The 17,083-nt window shown below is 40.1% G+C and overlaps 1 protein-coding gene across 1 annotated transcript; it reads right to left on the bottom strand.

Moving 5' to 3' along the window:
* Window positions 1-4,994: 4,994 nt before the first annotated feature.
* On the bottom strand, window positions 4,995-15,190 carry hunk (hormonally up-regulated Neu-associated kinase). The gene is made up of 9 exons (XM_084942467.1): window positions 14,446-15,190; window positions 11,167-11,459; window positions 10,496-10,551; window positions 10,159-10,294; window positions 9,937-10,064; window positions 8,694-8,820; window positions 8,417-8,585; window positions 8,033-8,195; window positions 4,995-7,353 (listed from the first exon to the last, which is right to left on the bottom strand). Exons 1-9 carry the CDS (start codon window positions 14,683-14,685, stop codon window positions 6,605-6,607), a joined length of 2,061 nt encoding a protein of 686 aa, XP_084798593.1. The 5' UTR covers window positions 14,686-15,190; the 3' UTR covers window positions 4,995-6,604.
* Between the last annotated feature and the right edge of the window lie 1,893 nt (window positions 15,191-17,083).

Genomic DNA, 17,083 nt, shown 5'->3' with positions numbered 1-17,083 from the left:
AGGATGATCTTAAGTCTTTGTTCAACTTCACCCAGTTTAGATTAACTAATAAAACGTCTCTGCCCTCTCAAGGTTGATGACCTTCCTCTGTGTCTGTGATGGAACTATATAACCGATCAGTCGGTGACTCGTCTGACGGAATAACCCCAATCCCCTCTGAGTGCTCAAACAAAGCCTCCTACTTCATTAGAAACATCTGCTTGTTTATTTCCCCCTAAGTCTTTGTGTACAACCGTGGCTGCCAGGTAGTCTGGCTGCCTCTCACTCTCTCCTCCTCCTCCTCTGCTGGTGTGAGCGCTGCTGAGGGAGGCTGTACTGGTCTGTGTGGCTGGACCTGGATGTTCAGGTTGTCTGTGTGCAAACATCCCTGGTGTGTGTAGCAGGTTAATCGTCTGTTTTTCTCAGACACAAAGCCTCGTCCCTTTGCCAGTGACACCCTGGTGAGAGTGTGTGCGTGTGTCTATCTGTATATGTGACGAGCAGGGGGCTGAAAAAGGGATTAGTGTCATCAGGACCTAAGCCTCAACAGACTGACAAAACTAAATTCCTGCTGGACAGTAAGTGGTCAGTTTGGGCACACATTAAAAGGATGCCAGCCATCTGACTAATCAGAATTATTATTTTTTTCTTTTTTTTTCCAAAGAGAATTATTAATCATGCACAATTTTGAATATTGACAGCAAAGTCACAATTGTTCAACTTCTGTTCTAAATCTGGCAGGATAAGGTTTTATTAAATTCAATTTCTGTATCTGCTGTGTAACCAGACAACAAGAAGAAGTGTTACAATGTCTTTATATTTATAAATGTAATGATATGTAACAAGCTGCAATGTTAGCATTCCTCTAAAGTGATAAAAATATCCACTTATGCTCCATTCATATGTTGGTGGAGTGTTTATCACAAGCTTATTATTGCTACTTGATCCTTTTATACGCAGATTGATTTGAATAATAATCCGTTTTTCCAATAATGCTTCCTGAGACTACATAGATTAATGGCGCTATAGTCAGATTCTTACAAAACGCAGTCTGAAGCTTTAACTCACCAAATACTTTTATTGAAACTCTGCTATTCTTTGCATAAATTGTTCACCTTGAAAATGTGAGAGGTTAAAAATCATTTTCCTCAAAGTTACATAGGGATTCACAGTCTGGTCCTTCAATATTTGGATGATACTGGGTTTTGTTTTGTTTTTTGCCTCTGTTCACCACAATAATGGACATGTTGCAATAACAGTTTAGGAATTACAGCCATTTTCGCAGACTGAACAGTAATTTGAGAAACAACTCTGGTCGGTCTGAAAATGATGGACACCAAATGCTGAGTTTCTTGCCAGTTGCTGTTTGTTTCTGGGTCTTCCTGCCCTGAGTTTTGTCTTCAGTAGATAAAGAAAGGTCTAATCAGGTCACATCACTGGCTCAGCTCAGTCAGCTTAGAAACAGTTGATATGGTGTGGAAAATACAAAAAACCAAAACAAGAAGCACTCCAAGAGGACGGGGTTTACTTTTAAGGGAATAGTATTGTACTTTAAATACATTTATTTTGTTTTCTTCTTGTTAAACATTAAGTTTGCAGTGCAGTAAAAACAAGTGGAAAGTGAAAGATTTTGTTATTTGTCCTCTTAAAATTGATTTTAATATACTTATAATAATAATTTTGAACATATTTATTTATTGGTTTTAATTCATCTAGAATTCTTTTTGTCTTGACAAGATTTTCTTACAAGATTTTGAGGTAAACTTGAAAGAAAGGCAGATGTGAAATGTTAAAGTGAGGTCAGAGGTCAAATGTGACATATTTGGAGGGAAACTATAAATATTTGATATTTAGAATCTTCATATACCAGTATAAAAGTTGCCAATACAAATAAAGGCAGTAGAAATTTTAAGTTCAATTTTAAAGATAAGACATTGTATGAAAGTTTGAGTCTAGTTTTATCTTGATGAAGAGATCAAAGGTAGCAAGTTCAATATTTCGTTCATTGGTATCAGATGTGGGGTTGAAATGTTCCCATAACTTATTTGAGCTGTGTGCATTCTTTCAAAAAGGTCTTATGGAGTGATGAATTCAAATGTAAGATTTTAGGGTTAAATTTTCATCAACATGTAGTTCACTAGTGAGGTACAACAGTGAGTGTCTACAGCTACCTGTGAAACAGTGTGGAGGCTCTGTCATGGTTTAGGGCAGCATTTCAAGAAGAATAAAGATCGTCATTTTGAATTTTAAGCTTGTTAAAATTTTACAAACTCCGTTTTCACCTTACATGCTGCATTTCCATGTGTGTTCACACATTTCAATAAGTCACAGCTCCTTTTTCCTATTTTCCTTACAAAATATAAAGAAGAAAGTGTTGTCTAAAGACGTTTGCACAGTATGTTATGTCAGTGCGCCCCAGGGCAGCTGTGGCTACAATGTAGCTTGCCATCACCTGTGTGTGAATGGGTGAATGACTGAATGTAGTGTACAGCGCTTTGGGGTTCTTAGGGACTAAGTAAAGCGCTATACAAATACAGGCTGTTTACCATTTAAAATGGGTGTCACAATTCAGATTACTATGATACAAGTGGTAGGTGGCAGGCTATGAGGTGGTGCATGCACCCAGGCACTGGGGATGTGGGAAATGGTGGTATTTATGTCACTGGTGCAGTAATGGTAGAAGTAGTCAGGTGAGAAAAATGACTTTGATAAACAGTATCCAATATCTATTTGAGAGAAGCTATGTTATTTGTTTTAATGCCTTTTGTCTTGCAAATGTATTCAGAGTGGTGCCGTTGAAATACTGAAAGGTTTCTATCCATCTTTCCAGTTCAGCAGGATTGTTTTCTTAGCGACTGTTAGAGCTGTTAGTGTAATGTGAGTTGCTCACTTTTCAGAACTTGAATCAACAGATGTAAGATCTCCAAGCAGAAAAACAGATGAGAAAGCTGCAAATGAGCTGGTCTGGATGAGTTAATGTTGACTAACTGTTTCTACTCCACTTAATGATTATTTTTTTACAGCAGCTATTAGGGCTTCTTGGTGCATAGCATATTGTATATTAAACAAAAAGGATTGTCGTGGTTAGACCTTTATATTCAATCGCAGGTATGAATGTCACTCCTAAATTTGAGCTTTTTTCATGATTTTTTTTTGAACAGTTCTTTTTCCAGGGTGGAATGATTGTCAAATTAAAATGCATTCAGCTCTATATATTAAAAGATGTAAGTAAAAGTATGTATATATTTTAGCCTTTATACACTTGACCCTTTGTGGATTGGAGTGTGAAAAAAAACTATTTTAAATAAATCATTAAAAGTCACATAATAACCATCCCCCATAATGAGTGTTAGAACATCTGTTTGTGCGTCTTTTTAGAGGTCTCCTATCGACTACTAATTTTATCTTTCTACTGTTAACGATGGTAATGCTAAATTTATTAAAGCATCACTTGATCGACCAGGTTACATGTACCTCTGTGACAGTGTTTTACACTCTGCTACATGCTGTGAAGAGGGTTTATCTATGCCAATAATTCCATGCTATTCCAGGTAGTTACAATGTAGTTAAATTGCCCTAGGTGTGTTTTCTTTTCTTCATCCCACTGAAAGCGTCCTTTACTTCCTAAATTCCTATGAACAGTTAACGAAAAAAAATTGCCCTCCAGAGCTTTTACTTTGTAGAATTTTTAATGAAATAACAAGGCCACACCTGGCCACCAAACCACTGCTGAGTCATTTGTCTAATTACTTTGGAGCCTCAGGAAATGCAGATACTATGTTAAGAAAAATTGCTCTAATTCATAAATATATTAAATGTTAATATAATTTAAGCCCCTTGAACTAAAGCTACAGGTCTACACTTCAGTTATATCTTAATTGGTTTCAGTCCTTTAAGGTGGATTTGAAGTGAAGCAAATTGCATTGCCCTTCAAATCTTTATGGTTTTGACTGTATTTCTGGTGATTCATATTGACACCAGAAAAAAGCAAATGCTTGTGTTCGTGCATTCGGTTACAGCCACTGTTTATTTTGCCGTAAATGTGATTCATCGATTTTGCTGAAATAAGAGGTAGAAACTGTTACAACATGTCCTTCACCACCACAATCTCTCACGTCACTTTCTGGAAACAATACGTGTTTAGTCAAAAGCGGCACCTTTTTGGGTCCTTGACTTTATCAGTTACTGGTAAATTACACAATTACCGCAGCAACACTGAACTATATTTCATGATATTATCTGTCTGTGTGCAGTAATATCCTTCATGCGTAGTATTCCTGGTCAGAGCTTGTTTATGTCACCGGATCAACCAGGGATTTTGACTAACCGTTGGCCTGTCGTCGATAAACAAAAGGCTCTGGCTTTAACATATTTGAGGGCTCCTCTTGCCCCTCTGCTTTTATCAGCTTAGCCACGCTGATTTAATCAGACAGCCCTGTTTGTGGTGTCCTGTGCATGTGCTTGTTTGTCTCAAAGCTCTGGTGATCCCCCTTCTGTGTCTCGACAGGGCAGCGTCACCCAGAGAGGTTTAGGGAGGCACAGCTGAGTAGATTAGTGTCTATAACGTATGTGTTCGTGAGAAGGAAGGGCTTGTAGTGTATGTGTGAGTGTGTGTGTGTGTGTGTGCATGTAGCCAAACCAAGGATCATTCAGCTGTTGCATGGGAGTGTCATGCTTTTTTTTTAACCTCTCATAGGTGTTTCGTGGGAAATGCATATGGTATGTGAGACAAGTGGCACATTCAGTAACATAAATCCTTTCACACATCGTCATCAAGTCTTCCAGGAGATGAGAGCTTTAAGGATGAAGTATAGATGTCAGACTTTAGGTAAAGTGTACATAAATTAGCAAGAATATTGGATTCTGTTGAGTACCATATTATTACTTAATGATCATAATTAAAAGTTTGCATATTTTCAATAAGTCTCAGATGAGCCATGTGAACATGTGACGTGCAAGAATGAAGACAGACAGCATGCAGGTGCGTTTAAAGAACTAGACAGACACATAAAGGATTCCGTATAAATATTTAAAATACTTTATACAGCATAGAAATCTCTTAACACTCAAACAAAACCATCCTTTACAAAATCTTAAAAAAAGACACCCCCCACCCAAGTCCGTATCAATCTCAGTATCAACCAGAAAAAAGGTACAAAGACATAATTTCAAATGCTGACAACACAAGTTTGACTCATGCAACTTTTCATTTGGACATGAAGAGATTCTACAGTATTTTAACAGTGAGAAGCCTCGTGTGCCCGTGGAAGCCTTTTTTTTTTTTGTTCGTTTTTTCCCCCTTTGTTTTGTACAGGCAACTAATTTGTGACAGTGTCGACTCAGATAAACGTCTTAAACTTCTGTTCATACAGCAACAGGAACACAGGAGCTGCACTGTTATTTACAGGAACATTTTTCACATGTCTCAGAGCTCTTGGCAAATACTCATCATTGCAGTTAACACTTAAGACTATTGCACAAACTACAGCGTTAAGACAAAAGGAAGTGAATTATTTCCGCAGATGATCCTAGTAGCAGTTCTTTCCACTTTCATACACTCAACCTGTGGTGAGGTTGATCTGTTTCATAAGGCTTTTGATGCTCTATTCTTTTTTCTTTTATTTATTTTTATTACAAACTGACTAGGAACAGGCATATCCTGCTGTGAGAAAGTCAAGACTTTTATAGATTCCCTGTGGGTCTTAGAGGTGAAGCAACACTTGTGGATAAAAAAGTTCAGTGCTGAGTGAAGGTTTATGAGGACGTTTATATAAAAGTGAGAATATGCTTCTGCTCTTGCAACCTACGGCTATTTTAGTGTGTTGATTCTAATGGCAACACTTACACACTGCTACACTGCTACACTGTGACACGATCCACACAAGCATGTCACAGCCGACTGCTGTTCCACATTTAATGCATGAATAAATGCAGTGAGGTAAAAGATGTTAAACACCGTTCTAAGTATACGTTTTGGTTTTCAAGAATAGTGCAGTGAGCTTCTTCATCCGGTCAGCATAGGACATAGTGCCGGCTGACTGGATGTCAGTGGCTATTATACAGAGTTTTCACAGAGACAAAACATTTATACATGTAAAATCAGGGTTAGGGTAAAAGTTGGGGTCTGTTAGCTGGTGTGAATCAGTTTGCGGCTCAATTAGTAACCAGTTACACCAATGTTACATAAGAGAGTATCTCTAAGTTGGTCTATAATACATCGTTCAGTGTGTACTCGTGTGTGTGTGTGTGCTTGTGTGTGTACAATTGTTATTGGCAAGGCTCATATTACACAATGTCCCATGTCCATTACGTATTTAGGACACAGAGAGATTTAGTCATTGCTCATGGATCCGTTCAGATCTTATCTCCTCAGTGTCACTTCCCACATTACATAATAAGTGTGGTAACAAGAGGTAATACATTTTATATTCTCACCACCTTTTTTTTTTTTTTTTTTTTTTTTAAATAAGTCTGTCATGAAAAGTGGCTCAGTCGCAATAAAGGGACAGTTCACAGTTCAAAAGGCCGCTCTGGAAGACCTCTCCCAACATAAAAATGTTGAAAGGGGCATCGAGTTCAGTCCAACTTTTTTTTTTTTTTTTTTTTTTTTAAATCATCTTATAACTCAGCAGAGGGTCTTTAGTGCACCTGAAGCACAGAGGAGAGTCTGCATGGGGTAGGGAGGAGGGGACACGACTTCCTCAACGACTTGTTCTGGCCGAAATGTAAATGGCTGCAGCTGGACCTTCTTCTTTAGGATCTGTCCGATTCCCATCGAGGGGAATTTGCTGCGATGCGTTGGGCTCTCGGGATCGCTGCTACCGCTGCTGGAAGGAGGACTAAAAGCTGAGGTAGGATTGAGGGGACTGAAAGCAGACTTTGGAGGGCTAAAAGCTGAGCTCCCTGGGGGACTTCCTATAGTGCTGGGAGGGCTACCACTAGTGTCAGAAGAACCACACCAATCTGTCGAGGTGCTCTTCTTGGGCTGTGGATTGACAATGAGGACGGGTGGACTGGGGATTGTGGCTTTTTTCAAGTAAGAGGAGTCAGGCTGGAAGGCGGAGACGTGGCGGGGAGGGGACAGGGTCCCGTTAGTCAGCTTGTACCAGGGCGAAGATGGGGTGTCTTCGATTTGTTCGGCTTTGGCGAGCGAGCCGAAGGAATGCATGCCAATCGGCGACGGCGCAGGAGGAGCGGGAATGTTGTGTTCTGGGCTCGTGTTGACTTGTGGAAGGGTGGCCAGGCGCCTCCGTTGCTGTGGCGTGTTGGGGAATAGAGGGTGGATCTCTAGGTACTCCATGGAGGAAGAAGCAACTGTGCCCGGAGGTGCCAGAGGTGAATTACGATGCCCACCAGTTATGGCACGCAGTAAACCTGAGGATGAAATTAGAAGCACTTTAGCTTTTGTGAAACATTGTTTTTACTGTAATATTTAATGAAAATTAAAATAAATTCATTAAAAAAGTGGGAACCCCATTTTTTCTTAAACCTCTGCCTGAGTAGCCATTGTCTGTATGCCATTAACAAGATTCTGACAGACACAATGATCTGACAGCAGATGTAAAGCCAAAGGTACAGAAGACAAATCTGTAATTTCTCAATACCACTTAAAGGTAAGTGAGAAGGGAGTTTAGGTGTGTGCTAAACTCTCTCTTGCAAGCTTGAGTCAGTTCAGTTATTTCTATATCATGAACTTACTTCTGCACTATGCTCTCTTAAGTAATTTCTGATTAAGATTTTAGTGTTTGTATTTGCCCCACGAGTGACTGGCAAGTTGTCCTGGATGTTTCCTCTCAGATGGATGAGTGGGTGGTTAGATGGATGAACGAACAGACAAACAGTGGATGGATGGATGGTGGGATGGATGGATGGATGACTGGGTAACTACGTGTGTGTGAAACAGGTCGCTGTACAAGAACATGCATGCTCAGTCAACCTACCCTGTATGAATGAAAGTAAATAAAATAGATACAATAAATAAAGTGAACATTAAAAAAACTGCTTCCTAATTGTTGTTTTCATTATTTTTGCACTCAACTGTGCAAATCCTCACCTGTTCTGTGCTTCTTCTCCTTGCTGGGCCCCTTGCTGACAGCCAGGTAGACGGGCGTCTGTTTCGGGGGTATGGTCAGCTTATCGACGTGCTTCCTCCACTGGGTCTGGAAGTATTCGTTTTTCTGCTTTTCGCCTCTCTTTTTCTCTTGGAACTGCATCTCCTTAACACACACACACAAGCAACATTTGTTGTTGATGACTAAATGCTTTGCGTCATCCCGTCACAACACTTTATTGGTGTGAAAAACACTCCTGGTCCTTTTGAAATATTACTATGACAAACTCCTTGGAAAAAGGATGTGCAAGTGAGTAAAATATTTTTTTCTCACTAAACTCACTTTACTCACTGACGTCAAACAGGAAAGTATATGAATATACATACCCTGTATTCTTTGGAGAGTCTCTTCATTTTCTTGTTGAGGAGGAAGTAGACAGCCAAAGTGTGGCAGGCGCGATTGGTGAGGACGGCGCTCAGAACTTCACTGTGCTTGTAGCCCATCTTCTCCGTCATATGCAGCAACACTGTGTGGTTGATTTCTTCAATGTGGATCCTTAATGAAAAAAAAAAAGAATATTTAACGATGCTTGACAAATTAAGCTTTTAAATGCAAACTACAACAAACACAAACTCAGAGCAATTTAAATCTGTGTACATCTACCTGTTGAGGTATGGTGCCCCTGTGTTCTTATTGGCCAGCTGAAGCCAGGAGTCAGCCATCACCTGGTGGATATTGGGACGCTTGTTGGGGTCTGGCTCAAGAAGCTTCTTCAGAAGACAGATGGCAGCTGAGAAACGAGAAAAATCAAAATGTGTATATGTGTATTGTTATTCTTTCTGCACGCTCATCAACACGTAAAACAGGAGCAGCTTTCTCGGTGCTGAAACATGTTACGACAAGTTTTAGAATCATGTTGTGTTATCATTGTGTTTATTCCCAGGCGACAAACTCGGCTCTCTTCCTCCACATCCTTAAGATTCAAGATTCTTTTGAATTACCAACGCTGTAAAGTGAAACTGCTTATGCAACAACAAAATAGATGAAACTGATAAAGTTACCATTATTAAGTAAATTGTTTCGTAACGAACCCAGTTGCGAAGTCGTTATAGTATGATAGGTGCTTATAAAAGTGAGTTATGCCATGAAGGAGTGACTGCAGAACGAGTCAGAGATTGTGAAATGAATTTGACACCGTCATACCTATGCACACCCTTTCCACAACACACGCAAGCTTCTGAGGAACTACCTTTGAATTTATCTGTGTAATTATATCTAAATATATATGTAGGACATTTACACTATATTTAGTGACTCTAAGGCAAAGTCAAGCATATGAACAATTTTAGTTTCCTAAAGTCTACAAAAACATTGACCAAACCACTCAGGAAGTGAATCATTTGTTTTAAGAAACAAAACAAACAAAAGAAAAACTGTAGAAAAAAAATCTGAATCTGTACCAGTGTCTTCACTGGAAGAGCCACCTAATCCCTGATAAAGAGGCACAAAAGGTTATCATGTTTTCGCCTCTGATGGAAAGGTTACTAGTGAAATCACCGAGAATTTCTTGCTGTCGCGTGCAATGATGTGCACGAATGTACATCCCTCCGCCCGTCACCTGTTTTTCTGCTTTTTTGCTTTTCGGTTTTTAACTGCATTTAAGCAGGATATATGAAAACAGAACTTCTTTTTGAAGGGTTTAAAATAAGACGTCATAAAGAATCTTAAATATGTCAAAGCCACTAAGCCTCAAGTTATTTATCTTTTTGCTTCTAGCTTTAAGTAAGCAGCTTTTAAAATAATTTTTCGAAATTCTGAAGGCCAACCAGTCAGATTTCCTTCACCCTCCACTTTTACGTTTTATCTGCACACAGCAGGTTTGTGCCGTCGTGTTTTCATTCCTTACCTGTTGACAGCGTGGGAGGTAGCGGGTTCATCTCCTTGTCCACCATCTTCTGGTGCAGGGCCCGAAGACTGAACGGCTCCACGGTGAACGGGAGTGTCCCAGTCAACATTGCGTACATGTTAACACCACTGGAAGACCCAAATACACACTTCAGCTCTCTGTGCACTCATTAAATTAAACTGATGTTTATTATCAAATGTCTTAAAACAACTTTAAACTCACATGGACCAGACATCCACTTTTGGTCCATACTTTTTCCTAGAGAGTAGCTCAGGGGCGGCGTAAGCTGGACTTCCACACTGGGTGCTGAAGGGATCAGAGTATCCCAAGATGCCAGCACAGTTACTTAGGCCAAAATCTGAGGGAAAGGAGTGGTGGGGAGAGTGGGTTTATTATTTCAACTTGCCCATTAAAGAAAGACAGGGGTGTTAGCACTTAGGTGAGAGCTTAGGGAACATTACTCTTTTCCATGTGGATTCTTTTATGTCTAAATAAATGTACAGAATTTCTGTATAACGTTTTGTGCACATAAAAAAACACTGAGAGCATCGGGGCTTACCTATAAGCTTTATGTTGTCCTGTTCATCCAGTAGGAGGTTTTCTATTTTGAGGTCCCTGTAAAACAAAGGTCCATGTTTATATTAGATAACCTTATATTAGATGATTAGATAACCTTTAGTATCACACAATCTACCCCCCGCTTCTTGAACCGTGACATAACCCCTCCTAATGTGGGTCATGCTGCTTAATTTTCATAGTCTATTGTGTATCTTCAGATCCCTCCTCAGTAGCAGAAATCCTGTTATTCCACAGAGGCCATCTCACTGTGATAGAAATTCAGTTCCCAGGCTCTAAATAACAAAGACTATTCCTCACAAGAGCCTTGGGAAACATATGCAGAAACAGTGCATGTTTTTTCCATAAATCTTAAACATTTTATCAAAATCTATGTGAGAAAACCCTAGAATTAACAATACTGTGATTGCATTGCTGTAATGTTTTTGCTCTTCACACCTAAATGGAAAACATTAAATTATTACAATGTAGTTATTGTGAAGACAGATCTGCTTTCATGGATTAATAGTAATGTGCATAAGAAAGACTTAACCCACACTTTGGGAAAGAGGATCATGTCTGACCCAGAAGTCTTAAAGTTAACTTTGACTCACATCGAATGGCACAGTAATTATATGCTTATATACTAATGTTTTTGGGGTTTGTTTTTGTTACCTGTGAACCACACCAGCCCTGTGCAGGTGCTCCACAGCCAGCACCAACTGCCGGATGTACTTCTGCGTCTCTCTCTCATCCAGGCGTTTCTTGTCGTAGATGTGGTTCATGAGGTTCCCACCGGGACAAAGCTCCATCACCAGGTAGTAGCTGTTCTCTGTCTCCAAGATGTCCAGCAGCTGAGTGATGTTGGGGTGGCGGATCATCTGCTGGATGTGACCTTCTCTCCGCAGGTTCTTGGTAACATATGAGTCCTTCTTGGCCTTCCTCTTGTCGATCACCTTCACCGCCACCTGAAAAAGAAAATGCAGGAGGAGAGAGGAGGGTGAGGTTATATTTATATTTTACAAAGCACTAAGTTAACAGCGATTGTTGGCCTTGGAAACTGTGCAGCATGCAATATTGTGAATAATATCCATGGATAAGGGAGCACAGTGCTGATTTCAGAGCGCCTAGGCGTAACAGGTGAAGAGCTGCTCAGAGTATGTAACTCAAAACTGACCTCTCCCTCACAGCTGTTACTAGTGGGGGAGCCACAAGGCCCTGCAGCTGAGGGGGAAGTGTGTGTGTGTGTGGACATGGAGGGGTTAATGAACCATCATAAACTGGGATATGTTACCCTATATGCTGAGAAGGCACCAAGGCCAAATGGACAGTTAACATTCCCCCATTTGTCTAGGTTTAGTTGCAGCCAAACACACAAGAAACTGAGACAAATACAGATGGAAAGCCACAGAATCTCCTCACGAACGCCCCAGAACATGTCCTTTAACTCAATGACTCTCCTTCAGTTTTATTGATAATTACATTCAATAACATACCCATCTACTCTATTTCATCCATGTCTCCTTGTATCCCGTCTAGACTGAGTTCAAGAGCATGGCTACCACGCACAACAAATCATCTCAAGGAGAGCCCACAGACATGGAAAGGCATGACAAGTGAACCTAATCACCATATCCATTAATGAAATGGTGAGGGCCAAAGTGGTAGTGTGTGCATATGTGTGTGTGTGTGTTTTTTCTTTCTTCTGACCTTCAGCTTGTCTTTCATTTTTACTTTCATCCTTTCAGGACTGGTAATTGATTCAGTGCTGAAAACCTTTTTACAACTGCTAATTAAACCTGCCTGTATGTGCATGCATGTGTGTGTGTGCAGTGTTCTGTCACGATAATAGATGGCCTGTGTTTACACAATGTAGCATGGATAAGGAGTGCAGGGTATGTATGGGGTGGGGTGGGCACTGTATTTACAGTTGGCTACTCTATATGAGGAGAGGGTGGGATATAGAGGGGGAGGGGTGTGCACTCTTGCCTGGGGGCTATTGAGGGATTCGGTTGTTTATCATCAGGCGCCCCTCAGACAGAAAGGGGGTGGTGTGTGTGTGTGTGTTGTGTGTGTGTGTGTGTGTGTGTGTGTGGGGGGGGGGGGGGGGGGGGGGGGGGTATGGAGGGGAAAGTGGGTTACAGACATTAAAAAAAACACACATATGACCTCCTGAGCTGCCTGCCCATGACAGCCCCATCTCTCGCCTCTTCTCACCCCCATACCCCTTTTCTGCTTTTTAAATTCCATGCATTTACTTTGACTTTCTAGTAATGTAAAACAAACATAAAAGTGGGGGTGTGGGGATCTGGGAATCCTCATGTATTTCCTTTTCACCCCCATGTACTTGAATAAACTCACTACCCTCCTGTACCCTGCAAGCGCCTGTTGGACGCCTGTATTCAAATGAGTGAGGGAGAGTGTTTGGATGTGCGATTGCCAGCGTTTGCATCATCCTCAACAAAGACAGTGTGAGTGGGTGGGTGAGAGGAACGTTTGCTTTACAGCAAGGGAGGAGCTGGGTGTGATCCGAAATATTTTTAATATGCAAATTTGGGAATTTTCAGTGACACACGCGCAAATTATAGCCTGTGCATTACCTATAGAAATGGTATGCATTTAATGCAGGAGCGAACAGTAAAAAAGAAAGAAAGAAAAAAAAGGAGACGTACTTGTTTTTCTAGTATGCAAATTTTTTGGCTCCTTCTCAAAAAAGCCTGAAGAGACAAAGGCAACCAGTGGCCAATGGTAGCCCGTATCAAACCCCCCCTGCGATGGCGGAATCATAATGAGGTTGAAGCCCATTTATCAACGACAAGATGTCATATTCAAGTAGCAGCTCTGCTCTCTTATAGGCCCGGCAGTTTTCTTCTCTGGTCCTGTCACACTCTAGCGCGCCCACCGCGGGGATACGGTGAGATCACCAGCAGCAGCAAACAAAGCATAGGTTCAGAAACGCAGGGCGATCGACGCGTTATCCGCAGGGTTGGAGAAGAGACAAACACCCATAGATAACTGTGTCTCTCTCACGCACAATTAGCAAATATTGTCACTAGAGGAGCTCCTGCTGTGCACAACCTATACTCGGCATTCAGCAGCTGCTGGTGTGACGCCGCATGCGCTAATTAACAAAGGCGCAGCGCAATCAGAGCTGATCACTTTCTCTGAGGAGAGAACCACTAATTAGGAAGTCCTGGATTGGCGCATTGCATCGCAATATAAACAACTTTTCCCACTGTTCACATGCAGCCGAAAGGAATGAGTTGCCAAGCACGCATGGCATCTGATTCTGTCCATTGAAATGTAATTTAAAACCACTACAGACGCAATAAATGGTGAGGCACAGTCAAAATTAAAACTCAGCAAATTAAAAAGAAAATTCATTAAAATGACAAAAAGGCAATGAACTATAAGAGTCAAGCCAACTGTTAATTCCAGAAGACATGTCATGACATCACAAAATAGATTAAAAAATAAAAAATAAAATATATGACATATATATATACACACATATACATACACATATATGTATGTGTGTGTATATATATATATATATATATATATATATATATATATATATATATATATATATATATATATATATATATATATATATATGTGTGTATGTATGTATGTATGTATGTATGTATGTATGTATGTATGTATGTATGTATGTATATACATACATATATACATACACACATATATATATACACATATATATATACATACATATATATATACACATATACACACATATATATATATACATATACACATATATATATACATATACACATATATATATATACATACACACATATACACATGTATATATATATATATATATATATATATATATATATATATATATATGTATATATATATATATATATATATATATACATACATATATATATACAGTATATATACAGTCTGTTGCGGTCCGCTTACCTTTTCTCCTGTTAACGCATGGAGACCTTCTCTAACTTTGGCGAACGATCCTTCTCCCAGCTTCCTCCCGATCATGTAGTTCCCGACCCGTTTGGTGTGGTAAAAGTTCTTGAGGATGTCCGTTACAGGACTGCATAGGGAGGCCGGGAGGATACTCTCATTCCCGGCACTGTTTGGAATTTTACCCTCGTATAACCCGTGCCCGTTGTCCACTACCATGTCGCTGTCTGCAACAGGCATCACAGCTCCCTTGTCAAGTGTCCCCTTTTAACAAGGGAGGATAATACGCAGTCCGAATTACACCCACTTTCAATGCAGGTATTAAATGCTTAACGTCCGGTAAAGTATCTTAACTCCGTTATCTGCGTAATAACAAATTACGAGTACCGGAGCTTGCGCCACCTGTTCGCCCAAAGCACCAAGTGAGCTCACTCAGCAGTTTCCGAGACCACTGTGAAGTTAATGAATGAGTTTAGATTAAAAAAAAAACCGGTAGAAAAACGGGGGGAACAGACTCAGTGACTTAAGTTAGTAACCTGACTGCCACGATCTATTTTAACGCTTAGGTGGGTTTAAAAAAAAAAGCATAACAACAAGCATCGGCTCTAATGAAGGTGAGCTCTGCCTCTCTTCTCCAAACACGCTCGTCTCCTGATTAGTCTGAGAACAAGCAGCGTGTTTTGCAGTTTGAAGCGACTTTCCCGGTCCTCCGTGTGGGCGTTGCTTAGTGCGAGAGGGTAAGAAAAAAATGCACATGTTGTTGGTAGCCGGGGTAATTTTCAACCCAATCAGCGAAGGTGGGCGGAGCACGGGTACAGCTCCACCCGGTACCACCGCCTCGCCGTTTTGCTGCATGAGCTTGGTGGTGCGCTCGGATTGTAGGTGTGAACAAGAATACACGTGTAGTCAGGAGAGGGAGACAGCAACAGAATAACTATACATATTTATATATTTGTTTTAGTCCTCTTTTATTTCTGAGTGATTAATTTAGGCACAATTGTGCGTAAAGTAGCCTTCTAAACCAACACACCTATGCCTGTGCGCCAAGAGGATTCTCTTTAGTTAGCTGCAGTGGCACATATACAATGACACATATGCCACTGGCAATAAATCATCCAGTTTAAACAATGTCTCTGACCAGCTAGCATATATTCGAGGATTTTTTTCTCTCCTCTCTTGTGGTTGAACCCGGAGTTCTGCCAAAAATAGAAAGTTGTACTCCAGTAAACCAGAGTCAGACAAAGAACAATTTTCCTCCTCGGTGGCTGAGGTGTAGTCTCTGGCCTAATTAACGCTGGTGTTCATCACTCAAAGGAGGACACCTGCAGGGAGGGGCGAGATTTTCCTACTCCGTTTGTCTTCGGCTCAGGTTTGCCTGACCTAATGTATGTTTTCCTACTCGGTAAACTTGCAAGCCCTGAAAAAAAAAAAAAAATATATATATATATATAAAAAAAAAAAACACCGGAAATTTATGTAATCAAAATTGTTAAATAGTCCCTTTCAGTTTATGTTAAAAAAAAATCCTGTCAGCATGAAGCATATGTTTTGCGTTTGTGTGAGAAGGTGTCAGTTCAGCTTCTTATACGGGTTTAGTTTGGGTTACTTCTCTGTTTCTGTTGTGTTTTGTTTTCCTCATTTCACTCGCATAGAAGGAGTGAGAGGAGTATATCTAGATATGCATATACAGTGCCAACTGGACCATGCTTTCTAGACACTAAACCAGACATTGGGGCAAAGAACTGATAGCACGAGTGCACCATCTATTGGAAGATTTCTATACTACAAGCTCAAGCACTAAATCCTATACATTAAAAGTAATAAGACCGCAGAATTTTAATGAGATCATCAGGTCAGTTTTTTTTGTCTGCACAAGTAGTGACAGGTATTAAATACAAACGTTCTGTGGGTCATTTTTGTTACTCTGCACAAAACAGATTTGTTCTGAAATAACACACTGAGACTTGGAAGTACTTCTAGGGTTAGGGTGGTCATCAGTGGTCAGATTTTAAGTCTGATGTCTTACATTACTTGTTTAAATGTCATGCTTTATTTTAGAATGTTTCACAAAGCGAACAGATGAAAGTTAACAAAATATTTAATAGTTTAATTATTTTAATATGATTCATTGCAGCTAATTTTGTTAAATAAGTGTGGTTTGGACTCTGGGGGTGGGGGGTTGATATTGCTCTCTGCTGAAACACCTCTGGTGTTTTCTCAGTGATATGATATCACAGATGCTTCATGGAACTATTTTATTTACTGATTTGTGGTGTGATCATTACTAGTCTGTCTGTCATTAATGGAATCCAAACCCTCAGTGATCAGACAGTGATCTGAGTTATTTGAAACGAACAAATGTTATCTGATTAATGACACAAAGTCACACATAAAGCAGGCTGGTAAAAGTAAATGAATTTTTTTTGACAGCAGTAAGCAATCTGACTTTTCTTTTTGCTGCTTATAAGATTTCCACAACTGTAGAGAGGATTTGGACTGTTCCGCCCCACAAAGCCTTTCAGATTATTAAATTTCCTTAATGTTTTGATTGTACATGCATCAAGCTACAGCATTTTAGGTGAGTGGAAGTTCAGCACTCTGACTTGGCCATTAGAAACATATTTTTTTCCTCTTTTTC

Source organism: Perissodus microlepis, chromosome 10, assembly GCF_051167445.1.
Source record: "Perissodus microlepis isolate ML-2025 ecotype Zambia chromosome 10, ASM5116744v1, whole genome shotgun sequence".
Lineage (NCBI taxonomy): Eukaryota > Metazoa > Chordata > Actinopteri > Cichliformes > Cichlidae > Perissodus > Perissodus microlepis.
The sequence above is the reverse complement of the archived record's forward strand: the minus strand, read 5'-3'. Positions and strand labels throughout refer to the sequence as shown.